Source organism: Schistocerca gregaria, chromosome 4 (genome assembly GCF_023897955.1).
Source record: "Schistocerca gregaria isolate iqSchGreg1 chromosome 4, iqSchGreg1.2, whole genome shotgun sequence".
Taxonomy (NCBI): Eukaryota; Metazoa; Arthropoda; class Insecta; order Orthoptera; family Acrididae; genus Schistocerca; species Schistocerca gregaria.
The window spans coordinates 150,112,396-150,131,047 of NC_064923.1; the positions used below are offsets into that span (position 1 = coordinate 150,112,396).

Consider the following 18,652-nt stretch of genomic DNA (forward strand, 5'->3'; position numbering starts at 1 on the left):
GGTGTTGACAGATGTGAAAATTGCCGAACTATCAGTTTAACAAGTCACAGCTGCAAAATACTAACGCGAATTCTTTACAGACGAATGGAAAAACTGGTAGATGCGGACCTTGGGGAGGATCAGTTTGGATTTCGTAGAAATGTAGGAACACATGAGGCAATACTGACCTTACGACTTATCTTAGAAGAAAGATTAAGAAAAGGCAAACCTACGTTTCTAGCATTTGTAGACTTAGAGAAAGCTTTTGACAATGTTGACTGGAATACTCTCTTTCAAATTCTAAAGGTGGCAAGGGGAAAATACAGGGAGCGAAAGACTATTTACAATTTGTACAGAAACCAGATGGCAGTCATAAGAGTCGAGGGGCATGAAAGGGAAGCAGTGGTTGGGAAAGGAGTGAGACAGGGTTGTAGCCTCTCCCCGATGTTATTCAATCTGTATATTGAGCAAGCTGTAAAGGAAACAAAAGAATAATTTGGAGTAGGTATTAAAATTCATGGAAAAGAAGTAAAAACTTTGAGGTTTGCCGATGACATTGTAATTCTGTCAGAGACGGCAAAGGACTTGGAAGAGCAGTTGAACGGAATGGACAGTGTCTTGAAAGGAGGATATAAGATGAGCATCAACAAAAGCAAAACGAGGATAATGGAATGTAGTCAAATTAAATCGGGTGATACTGAGGGAATTCAATTAGGAAATGAGACGCTTAAAGTAGTAAAGGAGTTTTGCTATTTGGGGAGCAAAATAACTGATGATGGTCGAAGTAGAGAGGATATAAAATGTAGACTGGCAATGGCAAGGAAAGCGTTTCTGAAGAAGAGAAATTTGTTAACATCGAATATAGATTTATGTATCAGGAAGTCGTTTCTGAAAGTATTTGTTTGGAGTGTAGCCATGTATGGAAGTGAAACATGGACGATAACTAGTTTGGAGAAGAAGAGCATAGAAGCTTTCGAAATGTGGTGCTACAGAAGAATACTGAAGATAAGGTGGATAGATCACGTAACTAATGAGGAGGTATTGAATAGGATTGGGGAGAAGAGAAGTTTGTGGCACAACTTGACTAGAAGAGGGGATCGGTTGGTAGGACATGTTTTGAGGCATCAAGGGATCACAAATTTAGCATTGGAGGGCAGCGTGGAGGGTAATAATCGTAGAGGGAGACCGAGAGATGAGTACACTAAGCAGATTCAGAAGGATGTAGGTTGCAGTAGGTACTGGAAGATGAAGCAGCTTGCACAGGATAGAGTAGCATGGAGAGCTGCATCAAACCAGTCTCAGGACTGAAGACAACAACAACAACAACAACAACAACAATACAGTCCCCACTGAATATGGATTTTATTATTGTAATTTATCTTCAAAATGTAATACTTTTACAGACCATTCAATCTTTATTAATCTTTAGTGGCCCCTAGAGTGCCCTGAGGTAATTGTACATTCAGCTAATCACTCTGTAGCTTAGTAGAACATTCATCTTGCTTAATAAAGCATTGGTAGTATTCCTCAAGGGGTCATTAAATTGTTAGTATCCAGTATTCAATCACCTGTCTCAAAACTTACTGAGAAACAACTTTTGGACACTCTCAAAACTAATTCAAAGTATGTTATCAGTTTAAGACTTTATAATCTACAACTGTCTCCAACACAGTTGCAGATTTTTTTTTCTTTATAACAGTAGGGATGGCTGAGGTATTGCAAAATGCATTTTGTTGCCTGAAATTCACTGCATCAAAATACATTTGTTATCATTACTAGCTCTATGGTATGAGGCAAATACCAATGGGGCTGACACTGAGCAGCAAACTATGAAATCTCTACCATGCTTATCCCCATGACAATATAAATATGTAAGAGCCCAGTAGCATTTTAACCACACACAGTTCCTTCCTCCACCTCCGCCAAACAATGATGCTTACTAGCTACAGTAAAGAATAATCAGGTAATGTTTGATCCACTTGTGTAATTTCAGCTGCAGAGTGAATTAGACTTGTATTCGAGAGAACTGTATGTATTGTATTTGATGTATTCCTCTATTATTTAGTCCCAAAGCAAAATATCAGAATTATATCCTACTCTGTGATAATATTACAACTGTAAATTTCAATGATAATAAGAAATTGCTGACTTTTCCACAAAGGAAACTCCAAGTGGGAATATCAACAATGTACGATAAGGCAGACTATGACTTACTTTAAAGATATTACATTAAGTTCCAGAAAGGCACAATTAAAAGACACTTACACTTATCTTTCAGCCACAGCCTTTGGCAGGAAAAGAAGCACACACCATTCATTCACACAAGTAAGCACACCTCATGCATACAGGACCACCATCTCCAGCAGCTCAGATCAGAATACCAACTGTGCGTGAGGTTTGTGTGCATGAATGTTGTGTGTTTCTCTTTTTTTGTCTGATGAAGACTGCTTCTGAAAGGCATATGTGTAAGTGTTTTTTAATTGTGCCTGTCTGTAACTTAATGTGTCATCTTTATGTAAAGTAAGTCTATCTTTTCCAACACTTGATTTTTTCCACAAAAAATTGAGAACTGCTGTGCTGCAGCTATAAGAAACATAGATGAAGACCAAGGACTGCTTCTTTCTCTGTTCCCAGAACATACAAGACAATCATAGACACTGAAGAGCAACTTCATACTTCAATTATAATAATATTTGGGAGAAATTGTTTAGTCTCTTTGTTTATATACCTGCTTCAGTGGAACCTGGTATGGAACCTGAACAAGAACATTCACAGCAGTTTTTGTCAGGACAGGAACAGACTGAGCGCTTCTTTCTTGTCTCAAACAGATTACTTGTCTCTTCGAGTTCAGCAGTGTACCTGTAAAAAGAACATGTTTACATCATCTTCATGTGATTCTGATTTCCCTTAGTGTGGAGGTGATCACTGGTTTCCACAGATATTTACTCAATCATCTGATTATAAAGCACAGTCCCTAAAATCCCTTTCCTCATAAGTTGTATGCTTTAGGAAAAATACATTTTCTTTTATCATGAATTGTTTTGTATTAACTTTTTTTTGCTTAGTGCCCTCTTATGATTTATCTATTTGTTTATTTACATGAGTCAGACATATACACATGGAACAAGAAAGCAACTGGGCATACCCTGGGAATCGTGTGGTCACAAACTGCCAGGCGGCTGATCCTTTCAAATGGAAATGTCGCTTAAGATCGTAAGAGTAAAGTGTGGGTTGGTGAGTAGTCCAATGTAATGTTATGAATGAAGACATGGTCTGACTAAAGTAATCTCTATGGATTTGCACAATACTCTACAAAAGGTTGGGAATACTTCACTATAAAGTGAATAGTATGAAACTTTTTCACAAGCAGGTGAAATGTAAAAATATCGTTGCAAATGGAAATTGCTGCGCGTCCAAGATTCAGCAGTCTTTTGTATACATAAGTCCACAGTTGCAGCGAATTTCTTGAGCAAACCATTTTCCTGTGTAGGCTGTTTTATTTTAACATATCCATTATACTTCATGATTTCTGTGATTAGCTGATTTAGTCTCTGAAGGCATAATCAAGCCATACCACAGTAAAAGCTGTAATGCATATATGATGATATAATCCACTTCTGAAAAAATAACTAAATGTTCTTCCATCCAGGAATACACCAGCAGAGTCCCAGATATGTTAGAGAACTGTGGATTATATTACCGTAGGGATACATATAGTTGCAATAAACATTTAGGAGTAAAGGAGACCACTCACTGAACAGCAGAGCCTTGGCAAAGGATTTCTTCTAGCAAAGGTTTTATTCTCTTTTACACAAAACACGACTCAATACTCTGCTATTTGATTACTGGTCTTCTTTACTCCTACTTATTCATATCAGTTGTATTAAATTCACTGAAATGAATCTAATGGAATCACTGGGAACAGAATCAATAAAATGCAACAATATGAATTACATCATTAGTCAGTACATACTATACTTCAGGTTCAGTGTTTCTGAACAGATTCACTGATTCATATCATATTGGGGTAATGCACTATTTTTATCTCCATTGATTCCATTCATTTCACTGAGTTGACTTCACAAAAAACTTGTTGACTTCTCATGGTCTTTAACCAGGATACTGGTTTGATACAGCTCTCCATTCTAGTCTATCCTGTGCAAGCCTCTTCATTTTCATATGACCACTGTAACCTACTTCCATTTGAACCTGGTTACTGTGTTCATCCCTTTGTCTCCCTCTACAATTTTCACTTCCCACACTTCCCTCCATTACCAACAGACAATTTGTGCCTCAGGATGTGTCCTATCATGAAATGACTTCTTTATTTAAAGTTGTGCTATTAATTTATTTTTTCCCCAATTTGATTCAGTACCTCTACATTAACCCTAGATCACAAAGCCTATTCCTATAGTATATAAACACAAATCATCAGAAATTTTACTATGTTTTATTATACTCATAAACACACACTACAATAAATTGACGATACAGGCAAATTTGACAGAGACTTCTATTGCCACTGGTAGGTTGTTCTTGTCTTGATGTAATGGTGACTTAAAAGTGTGTTTGTAGACTGGGAGCTTCTAGCCTCTTCTTCATCCAGGTTTAGTGACTTCTTCACCCAGGTGTTTAAGAAAATGTTTTCTTGGCATTCTGTTGGCTCTCTGCTTTTGATTACAGTGAGTATGGATAACTTAAGCATTCACAGATCCAATATTTATCATGCCACAAAACACACACAGAAACTGTTTTCTAGTTTTCCAGCTACATGAACAGGTGTTGCACATCTGGTCCAGTATGCCTACTCCAAATTTGGTAGCACTGTAACCCACTATTATGTGTGGTTTCTTACTTATGTTACTGGTAGTGAACAGGTCATGAGCAGTTGACAGCAGAACAACTATTTTATTTGGTTTTCCTTTATATGAAACCAGAGTTTATTGTTTATCAAAGCAAAACACAGACATATCTAAATTTCTTTTTTTTGTTAACAGTAGCTTATTTTTTTGTTAACAGTAGCTTAGGGAGTATTTCCAGTTTGTTGGAGTGAATCGGCGGGAGTTTATCCTTCAAAAGATCATTAGCCAGTTTTGCTGAGGGAAACCAGTTCTCTAATGTGGTGTTTCCATTTGACCTTCAAAGACTCTCGATCATTTCTCTCACATATAACTTCCCGGGTGGCATTCCATTTGTGCCTGTGAATTTTCTAAGTAAGGAGACATGTCAACCATGTACTTTTTTGTGTCATTGGTCATAACTATTTTGAACCTGTGTTTACTTGGTTTATTTGGGACATTCATGCAAATAGGACATTGTCAACGAAAATCGAACAGTTGCACATTTATGTTAACAAATGGTCCTGGTATATAACAGGTTCTGTACTTATGAACAAACTGCTCCCAAATTTCATGTACTGGTATGAAATAATTGTTTTCTCTTCTAGTTTGATGAGTTTCTTTGTTATCAAATTGCAAATGAGGCTAAGGTTCGAACCTTTCAAAACTTATTATGGCTCTGTATAAAGAACCAATAAACCTGTGTTGTATGTCCCTCTTACAGACAGACGACCATTTTTTAAAGCTGCGGTTATTACAAAGATTCCTATCTATTTCTTATTTTTATGTGCCATTATATCTCACCTGTGAAAAACATAGAAAATGTTTCTTGAGGAGTCTTTGCTGCCTCAGGCCTGTTCAATGAAGAAGCGGATAATGTTTTTGCGTGGTGTGGTATGCATCAACTTGAATACTGGCAGATATAGCAGACCAGCAGGAATTGTTCTTACCTTGTTTAATCTTTCTTGGTGGCAACACTATATTTGTGTTTCTAGACAGTGAGGAAATTCCATCATCATCTTCACTTTAAGATGTAGACTCATTACATTTTTCAGATTCAAGCAGCTTCCATTTCTGCCTACATTACTTAAGCACACGATAGTCTTTGGGACTGTTTTGACTCATGTCAGTATTTGACTGTGGAATATCTTCACAATCTGAATCAGTCATTACTATTTCACCAATCTCTACATTATCAAGTTCTTTGTTCACAACCAGAATCACTGTGAAATCGGTTTTAATCTACTTCTTCAACATTTTCATAAGCTGTTCTTTGAAATTAGGGTCATCCGCATGCACAACAATCATCTATAAAAATATAAAATGAAAATTCAAATACTTGCCAGCACATATTATGCACACTATGTTGACACATATACTTACGGAACTAATATTAGTGCTTGAAGTAGTTCCTGTTTTGCCCTTATCTTATGTATTTCTGGATACGTACACAAATCCTCATCAAAAGACAGCACTCCATACTGCTGACTCACACCAATGACAATGCATTCTCATTGATCAATAACTTTGAAAGCTAGGAAGCTAAAATGAAGTATGGCAGAGATGCACAAAAAAAAAAAAAAAAACATATCAAGAAAAGCAATGTTAACCAATTGAACATAGTCAAAATGACAAAGCTTTGTGATGTAGGGTTAATTACTTGATCTGCGTCTCTAGTCTCCAGTGTTCTTCTGTGTCAAAAGAATTAAAAATTACACAATCTTGGGCTTTCAAGTGGCAAATTTTGAGATTTTACTTGTGCATTACTTGCTGATCATATGAGACAGGAAACATAACTTAATAAACCTTTCAACCCCAGATCTCAACTGTCAAGTAAATCTTTTACTACTGAAATAAATGCTTCAAAGTAATCGGTACTTCACAGTATATAACACTCTTCAATATATTTTGTGTAGCTGCAACTGTGCAGTAAAGCAGTTACAATTATGTCCGGTGAATTTATCTGTTATATGTTTCTGTTAATCATCCTGTTTGCCAATCAAGATCAGAGGAGATGCTGCTTGGGAGGAAGCTGCATTTTTCTTTTCTTTCTTTGTGAGTGTGGTGTGTGGGGGCAGGGCGGGGGGTGGGGCTGGTTGGGCAGAGTATATTTAACAAAGACTTCACCATTTGGCAGAGACCATTCATGAGAACAGACAGAAGGCTATCTAGTTGTCACAGCCACATAGCAAGCTACTCAGTCCCATGAGCAATACTTCAGTGAGGGGCTGGGGTTTATCCCTTTAGCGATACTTAAACCTCGATACTTAAACAACCTATTATTACAATACTTAAGTCATGGGCCAGAACCAAAAACTAACTAGGTCAATTAAGCAACACACCAATTACCACTCTGCAACGCTTAAGGTTATACATGTTCCATATCATACTTTGAAATGTGACCCTCACCCTAATACGGGGACCAACAACTAAATACAGCAAGTGAGTCACTTCACTCGATGTAAGATGTATCTGGCATTAGCTGCACCACAGTTCAGAATTGTCTTTAGGTCCCTAAACATGAACCTTCAATAACAACCAAACAGGAAAACAATCAGAACAACACTAAAACTACGGGATCTTATCATGGGTATTACTAATGCCAAAGGACTAATAGATGGTAAAAGTACAACACAGTATCGTCAGCACAGCAGTCTTAATAGCTGTTAGGCTAATCAGTAAAGCACTTAAAACCAAATAAATATTTATTCATATCACCAAGAGTGATTAATTCGTACTCCCTGCTCTTATTCCTTTAACAACAGCTAACACCAGCAGAAAAACTTATCACTGAACTTGTAAACATCAATTGTCGGAACATAACTGAAGTGGACCACTGTACACACCACCTTGAAAGTTCTGTCTGGCTCACTCCTTGTCAATGAGGCTGCCACCAGCACTCCCCCAGCTAACATTAGAGGACATTGCCCGTTTACCTAGTATGCAACAGTTGAGGTAGCAGGTCTTTAAACTGACCATGGCAGAACCCAAAAAAAAAAAAAAACTTGCGGGAAGTGCCATATGGCTCAACAGTACTTGCAACACAGCTGGTAGACAATGCGATTACTTTCACATGCTCTCATCACACAGGAAATGTCTGCAGAAGGACATCTATGTCTACACTCGGTAAACCATCTTAAGACATGATACAGGCTACTTCTGGTACCACTATCTTTCCCCTCCTTCCTCGTTCCATTCATGAATGGCAAGTGGAAATAATGATGGTCAATAAACCTGCATTGGAGTTCTGATTTCCGTGATTTTCTTGGTGTGGTCATTTCACGTGACGAAAGTAGGAGGAAGTAAAATGTTCACCTTCACAGAAAATAATCTCTTGGAGTTTCAACAGTAAACATGTACATGATACGCAACATCTCTCTTGTTGTGTGTGCCACTGAAGTTTGTTGAACATCTGTGCAATGTTTTTGTGCTGCTTAAACAACCCTTTAACAAAAAACACTAATCGCCATTGGATCTTCTCTATTTCTCATATTAATCCAACCTGGTACGTGTCACAGACTGATGTGCAATGGTCTAGATACGGTCAAATAAGTAATTTGTTAAGTCACTTCTTTTATGAATAAATCACATTTAATTTGGTTACGATTTTTCCATTGAAGATCAGCCTGACATTAGTTTTACCTACAATTTGTTGTCTGTGATTATTCAACTTTAGGTTACTCAGGATGGTCACTTGTAGGTATTTTACAGTAGTTGTGGTTTCCTGTGATATGTCAGTAATAGTGTAACTGAACGGTAGCAGATTTCTTTGTCTTCTTAGACACAATACATTACATTTATTTACTTTCATGACTAGTTGTCAATCCCTGCACCTATCACTGATCCGCTGCAGGTCTCCTTCAAATCTGCTATGAGTCCTGGAGCTTCTGACATTATACACATGGTCATTTATATACACTGTCAACAGTAAAAATCCTATCACACTTCCTTGGGATAATTCAGTGTGTTAGTATTGTTCTGTTAGGGCTACATGTTGAGTTCTGTCCACAAGGAAGCCTTGAATCTAATCAGATATACTGAATACTCAGTACACTCATCCTTTGCTCACTAAACAGTAGTTCAAAATTCTATTAAATGTTTTCCTGACATCAAGGAACACAGCATGAACCCATGTACCACTGTTTATGGAGCTCGTGGATGAACGGGGTTTGTCGGGTAGGTACACAAGACAGGTCTACGATCTGAGTCAACCATAAGTTAACAATGAAGCATGGTTGGGCTGGGAGCAGGAGTGGCATAGGGATGTACTATAATCCACAGTAACAATAAAATGAAAAGGATAGTAGCTACTCACCATATAGCAGTAATTCCGAGTCTGGCTCCAACTGCCAGAGACTGTGGTCATGTGTGTGTGAGTTCTGCGACTCAGTATATCTGCTATTTGGTGAGTAGAAACTAACCTTTTCATTATATTGTTACATTCCATCTGGATTTTCCATTGTTTGATTATACTCTACAGTGAATGAAGAATCCTGCTGGTTAGCAGTGCTGCAGCCAGTTTTCAACCTTAATGAGTCAACAGCTGCCACAACAATGCCTATAACTACAGCAAAGCAGCAGCATTGCCACAGAAAGGTAAACACAATCACATTAGGCAACTGGTTGTGCTGAACATGTGAAACACCAGCGCCAAACCAATCTTAACTGTCAGGGGCTTCTCTTGCCATAAGGACTAGAGCACACTGTGTACGTTAGCTGAATGACAACATGAAGAAGTAGTTATAAAAGTCTTACATACCAACCTTGTACAAGGCAGCAAACACACATTGAGGAGACATGGCTAATCCATGTCTCCACAATATCCTTTCTTCCAGGAGTGCTAGTTCTGCTAGGTTCGCAGAAGAGCTTCTGTGAAGTTTGGAAGGTAGGAGACGAGGTACTGGCAGAATTGAAGCTGTGAGGACGGGTCGTGAGTCATGCCTGGGTAACTCAGTTGGTAGAGCGCATTTCTAGAAGTGTCAGTCAAAGTACTGTTTCTTCCTAGGTATATCTTGGACGACAGATTTGAGTTCATGCAAAGGCTTACCGACAAATGTTCTTCCCCTCATAAGATTCACGATGAAATATGAATGAGGAGAAGTTACAGCAGTCCGCAAAGGCCTCTGCCACAAACCACAAATTACCTTGCCAAATATACATGTAGATAGTTCAGTCAGAAATAGGGATTAAACATGAAAGCAAAAATGCAAGTTTTAGTGACAGTTTGCACAAAGATTTAATTCTTCAGGAAGTTAAACAGCAGCATTTTTAAATGCAATATGAGGAAAGAAAATTCATTTAATTTTATTTTTGTTGGAGAAACTTTTTAAATTTCTTCCCAGAGTAGTAAAAATGCTGGTATATAGTATAACATAATTTGAAAACATTTAAGATTATTTCTTTGAGTCTATCTGTCATCAGTCAATTTCTAATTAAGCATCACAATATCTGTGTGCTTGTGAAAGTCATTTTGTGTTAGTTACTTGCTCTAAACTCACACTATAACTTACGAATTCTACAAACAACTGGAATAAGCCCATACTTGAGCTGTGAGTGCATACACATCTCTTTGAATATTCAACACAAATGAAATGGTCAAGGTGTTACTTTACTGAAATAGAACACCAGTCCACAGCTTAATAACATTCAATTTCCTTTCAGATTTAACTCTGCAACTTTCATCAACTGAGTGCTAAGTCTATGTGGCCTTGCAATCCAGCAAAGCTAGTATCCTTGATATCTGCAACATAATTTTATTCTCTCATATTTTAAACAGTAGGTCACAGCTAGATTATTGAAGAAACTATATTAAATGATTTTAGGAATTTAATGGTAGTACAGTCCACACAGTAGGTTACTAAGTGAAAGCAACACAATAGTTAAGACATCTTTTAAATAAAAAATTGAACATTTCAAGCATTAAATGTTCTGATAGAGTGAAATGATAAGAGAAATCAGAAACAATTGGTCAGAATCTACTACAAATAGTTGAAAATCTAGCAGGCAAAATGGCAACAACAACAATAAATGTATCCTACGGTGCAAGCTGCAGAATTAGTAAACTGCTCTTAAAATTTTTTTAACAAGCAAATAGGAAAGACCTTTTCAAAATGAAGCAATATATAAGACCAGAATAAGTAACATGATATATCTGTACCTTGAGCATACATATCTGATTGCTGTTCAAAACAGACTGAAGTATCTCATGATTTCCCATCCTTCACAGATATCCAGAAGAAAGAGGTAGAGATGAAGCAAAATAAAAAAGTAACAGCAGATAGTTTCATTACACATTCATCCACATGCTACAAATCTATTTCACTAGCAATTAAAAACATATGGTACAAAGTAATGTACAGTTATGTGATCAAACACATCACCAGTATCTACGAGGGTCGGTCAAAAAGTAATGCCTCCCATTTTTTTTCTACTTAAAAAAATTAAGTTAAGTGAAAAATTTGAATTTGGCGCCATTCCTCAAACCTTCTGCAATCCACTGCAGTAGTAACTTTCTGTGTCAACAGGTGGCAGCACAGCAGAAGTTTGTAAGATGGCCGACATCGATGTTCGTTTGAGACAGCGTTGTGTGATTGAATTCTTGAATGCAGAAGGTGAAACGCCCATACACATTCATGAAAGACTGAAGAAGGTGTATGGTGTTGTGACAGTGGATGTCAGCACTGTTAGACGATGGGTTCGTCGTCGTAAGGAAGCTGAAGGGCAAACACCGTTGACTGACGAAAAGCGGAGCGGCAGGCTGGTGAGTGCAGTGACTCCACACAACATTCAGCAAGTTGATGACATCATTCGTGGTGACCGTCGGGTGACTGCAGATGAAGTGTGTCGCATTATTTCTCTTAGTAAAGGCAGTGTGATCACGGTTATTAAACAATTGGGGTACTCAAAAGTTTGTGCACGGTGGGTTCCAAGAATGTTAACCGATCAGAATAAAGAGGCAAGGAAAACAATAGCCTCCCAACACTTGCAGCGCTTCCGTTTGGAGGGAGATGAGTTTCTGAAAAAAATTGTGACTGGGGACGAAACATGGGTGCATTTTTTTGAACCCGAATCAAAGAGGCAGTCAATGGAGTGGCGTCACACAAGTTCGCCGAGGAAGAAAAAATTCAAAACTGTGCGATCGGCAGGGAAAGTTATGGCAACAGTTTTCTGGGATACAGAGGGTGTGATTCTAGTTGATTTTTTGGAGCAGGGATGCACAATAAATTCTGTTCAATACGTCACAACCCTCAAAAAACTTAAAGCACGTCTTCAGCGAGTTCGCCCAACAAAATCAATGGCAGATGTTCTTCTTTTGCATGACAATGCAAGACCACACACCAGTCGTCACACCTCTGACGAGATTGTCAAAATTGGATGGGAAGTTTTGCCTCATCCCCCATACAGCCCTGACCTGGCACCATCAGACTTCCATCTGTTCGGGCCACTAAAAGAAGCTCATTGTGGGATTCATTTTGAAGATGAGGAGGCCGTCAAAACATCCGTGCGTCAATGGCTTAGGAAGCAGAGCTGTGATTTTTACCGTGCTGGAATACATGCCCTTGTTCAAAGATGGACCAAAACTGTAGAGATGGGCGGAGATTACATTGAAAAATGACAAAATGATCCTCAATGTTGTGGTTTTCAACCTATGTAATTGCATTTAAATTTCCTGACAATTAAACGTAGAAAAAAAATAGGAGGCATTACTTTTTGACTGACCCTCGTAATATGTAATCTATTGTAGATTTTTCTAATTTATACATTATGAATTCACAAAATATTTGACAATATGCTATAGTTCCTGACCTACAAAACAGAACCTTAGGCCCCCTACAAAACCTTTCACCTGACTCCACCAAACTCCTGACCCCACCGACACCTCGCATTCCTACCTTCTACCTACTTCCTAAAATTCACAAACCCAAACATCCTGGCCGTCCCATTGTAGCTGGTGACCAAGCCCCCACAGAGAATGTATCTCTGCCTATGTAGATCAACACCTTCAACCCATTACATGCAGTCTCCCATCCTTCATCAAAGACACCAACCACTTTCTCGAACGCCTGGAATCCTTACCCAGTCTGTTACCCCCGGAAACCATCCTTGTAACCATTGATGCCACTTCCCTATAGGCAAATATCCCACACGTCCAGGGCCTCGCTGCAATGGGGCACTTCCTTTCACGCCGATCACCTGCCACCCTACCTAAAACGTCTTTCCTGATCACCTTAGCCAGCTTCATCCTGACCCACAACTTCTTCACTTTTGAAGGCCAGACATACCAACAATTAAAGGGAACAGCCATGGGTACCAGGATGGCCCCCTCGTATGCCTACCTATTTATGGGTCACTTAGAGGAAGCCTTCTTGGTTACCCAAGCCTGCCAACCCAAAGTTTGGTACAGATTTATTGATGACATCTTCATGATCTGGACTCACAGTGAAGAACAACTCCAGAATTTCCTCTCCAACCTCAACTCCTTTGGTTCCATCAGATTCACCTGGTCCTACTCCAAATCCCATGCCACTTTCCTTGACGTTGACCTCCATCTGTCCAATGGCCAGCTTCACATATCCGTCCACATCAAACCCACCAACAAGTAACAGTACCTCCATTATGACAGCTGCCACCCATTCCATATCAAACGGTCCCTTCCCTACAGCCTAGGCCTTCGTGGCAAACGAATCTGCTCCAGTCCTGAATCCCTGGACCATTACACCAACAACCTGAAAACAGATTTCGCATCCCGCAACTACCCTCCCGACTTGATACACAAGCAAATAACCAGAGCCACTTCCTCATCCCCTCAAACACAGAACCTCTCACAGAAGAACCCCAAAAGTGCCCCACTTGTGACAGGATACTTCCCGGGACTGGATCAGACTCTGAATGTGGCTCTCCAGCAGGAATACCACTTCCTAAAATCCTGCCCCGAAATGAGATCCATCCTTCATGAAATCCTCCCCACTCCACCAAGAGTGTCTTTCTGCCGTCCACCTAACCTTCGTAACCTCTTGGTTCATCCCTATGAAATCCCCAAACCACCTTCCCTACCCTCTGGCTCCTACCCTTGTAACCGCCCCCGGTGTAAATCCTGTCCTATGCACCCTCCCACCACCACCTACTCCAGTCCTGTAACCCGGAAGGGGTACACGATAAAAGGCAGAGCCACGTGTGAAAGCACCCACGTGATTTACCAACTGACCTGCCTACACTGTTGTGTTTGTGTATGTGTGGATGGATATGTGTGTGTGTGTGTGTGTGTGTGTGTGTGTGTGTGTGTGTGTGTGTGTGTGTACACCTGTCCTTTTTTTCCCCCTAAGGGAAGTCTTTCCGCTCCTGGGATTGGAATGACTCCTTACCCTCTCCCTTAAAACCCACATCCTTTCTTCTTTCCCTCTCCTTCCTGAAGAAGCAACCATCGGTTCCGAAAGCTAGTAATTCTGTGTGTGTGTTTGTGTGTTTTGTTCATTGTGCCTGTCTGCCGGCGCTTTCCCACTTGGTAAGTCTAGGAATCTTTGTTTTTAATACATTTATTTTGTTGTGTATAATTGTTTTGATAGTTGTTGTTTCGACTTGTGGGTTATTTGGTGGTCTACGCAAGAATGGTCTAATGTCTGTATTTGTGTCTTCGTATTCTATATATGTCAGCTGAAATTTTTCTTCTATATCTAACATGTGTGTCACTTCGTGTTCTATTTGTGCTTGTTCTGGTGGCTGTCTTAAGATTTCGTTTTCCTCTGATTGTTGCATGTTGTTCTTTGTTTGTTTGCTCTGGGATGTTTGAGTCCATTACTGTATTTTCTTCTTCTTATGATTGCACATTATTTTGTTCCAGTATTTGTTGTACTTGTTGTTTGATGTTTTCTAATTGTGACTGGGGTATCCTGTTATTTTTTATTATTACATGGATCTGATCGGCTAGTCGTTGCTCTGTTAAAAATTTTAATTCTGGGTATCTGGTAATAAATGTTGTGTATACTTGTGATCTGTATCCAGTTGTGTTGGTTCCTAAGTTTGTTGCTTGGTAATAACAGAACATGAGGTGTCAGTTAACTTCATCTGACCATCTCATCCTCTGTCTTTGTTTTCCTTCTAGAGTGGCTGCAGGAAACATATCCTGCAAAACACCTCTATTTGGATTTAAATCATTTCCCGTGTGGCTAGCAGTGTCGTTACCATTGTGGACGGGCATAGGGTTCAAGCGTCATCCCCAACCATGAGAGCGCTTGTCCGAGGCTTCATTAGTTCTGTCCTGAACCAACTAATCACACTGAAAGGGGGGTTAGCCCTATTAGTGGTTTGTTCTTTTCGTCACCTTTTACGACTGGCAGAACATACCGGAGGCCTATTCTTTACCCGGGCCACCACGGGGTTTATTATTATTATTATCATCATCATTATTATTATTATTCTGCAACAGACACACACAGCCACAACTTTCTAATGGTTGATTCTATTATTTTTTAAATTGGAACTGCAAGATATTGATTTGATATAAACAGTGGCTTCCTCCAAATCAGAGTCCCATAAATAAACATTTATTACACTGATGGCCACTGTCTATGCTATGCACATTCATAAAACCAGTCCTCATTATTTTACATATGGTATGTCATTAATGTGGACTGGATTAAAGACTGTATTTTCTCATTAGCTGCTATTGCTTAAAATGACAGAGTGTTTTTGAACATAATTTCAATACAACTAGAGTGCTTCCTGTACTACGATCAAGGCCTGAATGTTGTACCTGAGAGGTTTACACAGAAAATTAGACATTCATATTTGATGTTGTCTGTCCTTAACACACAAAATTAACAAGTAAAAAAGGTAACAATAATATTTGGTAACAGTTCAACATAATTCAAGTTAAACCCTGTTTCATTATGTATGGAAGCAAATCAAGAACATATGCAGTATCAACAATCAAACCAACTTATTGTACATCTAAACAATAAAAGAAATCAAAAACCTTCAATATGCAATCAAATATAACACTTTGCAACAATTATCAGAGTAAACATTGTGTGTAGTGTCCAATAATGTGATTTTTTTCCATCAATGCACAATTGTTCTAATGCTATGAAATATGGATGGATGAGTTTTATTACAGGAAGTAACATTTTTAGAACAAATATGGCAACTCTGTTAAAATATTCAATCTTACAAGTCAAAACTACAATGATATATACAGGCTGTTCATTTTAACTGAAGACATTGAAACACCTCGAAAACCACATATCTAATCAAAAACTATTATCATTCCAATTTGTTTGCCTTGGAGTGGGACATCCAATGATACCACACACAATCTACCACCCCGCCCCATGCGTGGGTGGCGGGACCCAGGGGTGGGGGGTGAGGAACTTTGAAATCATCAATTGGATCCCTGTTTTTTATTGCAGATTACAAATCTACAGCAAAATCTACATATGTTTCGCCTGAAGCATTTTCTTCATTTCGTAATCAGATGAATAGAAATGGGATGCAATCATAATTTACAACATGCTACTCAATGGTCCTTTAATATCCAATGGCACGTGGTGCCTCACCTAAATGTTTCGAGGGTAGGACACACCAGTATAACGTCTAATTGGGAACATGATTCACAATGGAACATTGTATTCCTCTGACATCCTGAACAGGAGACTACTCGACACGCCACCGTGGCCATGTAGTGAACTACGTTGTATCATAACAGGCAGTACACTGCAAATATCAAACGTTTTTGGAACAGGAACTACTGTAGGATGTTGTCCTGGATGCTCTACAATGTATGTGGTTTCAGCATGCTAGTTGCCCAACATGTTATGGAATTGAAGCATGGGAGGTATTAGACCATGTTTACACTGGTCAGTGAATCGGTAGAGGTGACCCTCTTAATTGGCCCACTGGGTCACCAGATTTGACATCGCTGGATTTCTTTCTGTGTGGATATTTAGAAGATAAGGTGTACCAACAGGCTATGAAGGCATCGTTGAGCGCATCAAAAACACCTGTGCTGACATTTCTGTAGATATGCTTCTGTCTTGGGTACTGTCATTTGAAAAGCGATCACTGAGTGTATTGCATTAGGCAGTACTGTGTTTGAATACTAAATGTAATTGGATAAGTAGAGTAGCGTTTGTCTCCAGCCATGGCCACAATGGTATGTCAAGTAGACCCCTGTTCGATATCGGAGGAATACAACTTTGTGAATGAGGTTTCCAATTAGAAGTTATGAAATACTGGCCTGTCCTATCCTTGCAGCATGGAGGTGCGGTTCCACATGCTATTGGATATTCAAGGGCCATTGAGTAGCACATTGCAAATTACAATTGCGTACCCATTTCTATTCCTCCGATTACAGCGCCATCTGTGGTGAAACTAAGAAAAATGCTTCAGACAAAACATATCTAGATTTTGCTGTAGAATTGTAATCTGCAGTAAAAAAATGGGAGTTTTCATTGAAGATTTCAAAGTGCCCACCATTCGCACATGGGATGGGGAGCGGGTTGAGTTTGATATTGTTGGACATTCTCCTCCAAGACAGACAAACTGATTAGAACTTCTTTTGAACTGATGTGTAGTTTTAGAGATATTTCAATCTCTTCAGTTAATGTCTGTGAGATAGTTGATTCAACACTTTGTTGTAATAGAAATTTAATCACGAGGATGTGGCTGGCAAGGGAAGATTATGTTTGTCACAAGCACTTCCTGCTTAGACTGTGTACTGATGTCTACGATTAAATTTAAAAATTCTCCACAGTAACTCACAGGCTGTGATTTTCTTTGTCTTCAGATGGAGATTTTACCTTCAGCATCCCGCTTAGTGCCATTTAAGAGCAGTGCACTGTGTGGCAGGACTGGTTCTGCCTGTCTCCCATTCATATATCTGTATTACTTAAGCTATATGAAACATTACACAGTAAGAGCACTTATCACACACTATATAATATAAAAACACAGAACCATGCCAATCACTTACAAGAGCAAGGTGGAAAATTTTCAGCATAACAATGAAATAAATTCTTTGCGGTAAGAAGGACATTTACTTTTTGATGTAACTGCCATTCTGGTGACAGCACTTGGATGTAAGTAGCTTCTGTTCCTGAAATGGATTTCTGAGTGGCTTGCAAAGTACCATCTAAAGCTGCTATGACCTCTTCACTGACTCATTGTTTTCCAGCGACTAATTTCTTTAGACATGAAACTTGGGGAATGTCAGAGGGTGCTAAATTTGGCGATAGTGTGGGTGTTTGAAAACTTTTTTAAAACTTGTCTACTACTAATCAGTTACTGTTTTATATTTTACAAAATCATCAATAACAAGAATCCCTCCTGCATATCATAAAATGTTAGCCAGAACCTTTCGTCATATAAATTCAAATTCACATTTTTCTGGAGCAGCGTCATTACCTTCCATCCACTGCTTTGATTGTTGTTTTATTTCTGGCATGAAGTTATGGACTGAAGTCATCCACTGTAAGACACTGACACAAAATCAATTTTTTTAGCTGTCCAAACACTAATGAGAAATTTGTTTTCAATTTGTCTACGGTCAGCATTTAACAGATGTGGCATCTACCTTGCACAGAGTTTTTCCTTTGTTAATTTCTTCAGACAAAAGTGAGCATACCTATGGCATTCTTTCATACACCTAAAATGGCAAACTGTCCAGTGTCACACTGTGTCCCATCTCAAGGCTTCATCTATCAAAAGGATAGACAGCTAATTAGCAACTGAGGTGCAGAGTAGTGGACAGGAACAATGTAAAAGAAGACTAGAAATATTTTCTGATTTCAGACAACATCCTTTCTCAGAAAAAGAACTCTTCCACACACACACGCAAATAA

General features: G+C 38.9%; 1 protein-coding gene across 1 annotated transcript in view; it reads right to left on the reverse strand.

Moving 5' to 3' along the window:
* The window catches only part of LOC126365960 (stAR-related lipid transfer protein 7, mitochondrial), a 129,585-nt gene that overhangs the window by 97,423 nt on the left and 13,510 nt on the right, over positions 1 to 18,652 (reverse strand). The window contains exon 2 of the mRNA XM_050008751.1: positions 2,708 to 2,838. Within this exon, the coding sequence (XP_049864708.1) occupies positions 2,708 to 2,838 (131 nt within the window). The remainder of the gene's footprint in view (positions 1 to 2,707; positions 2,839 to 18,652) is intronic.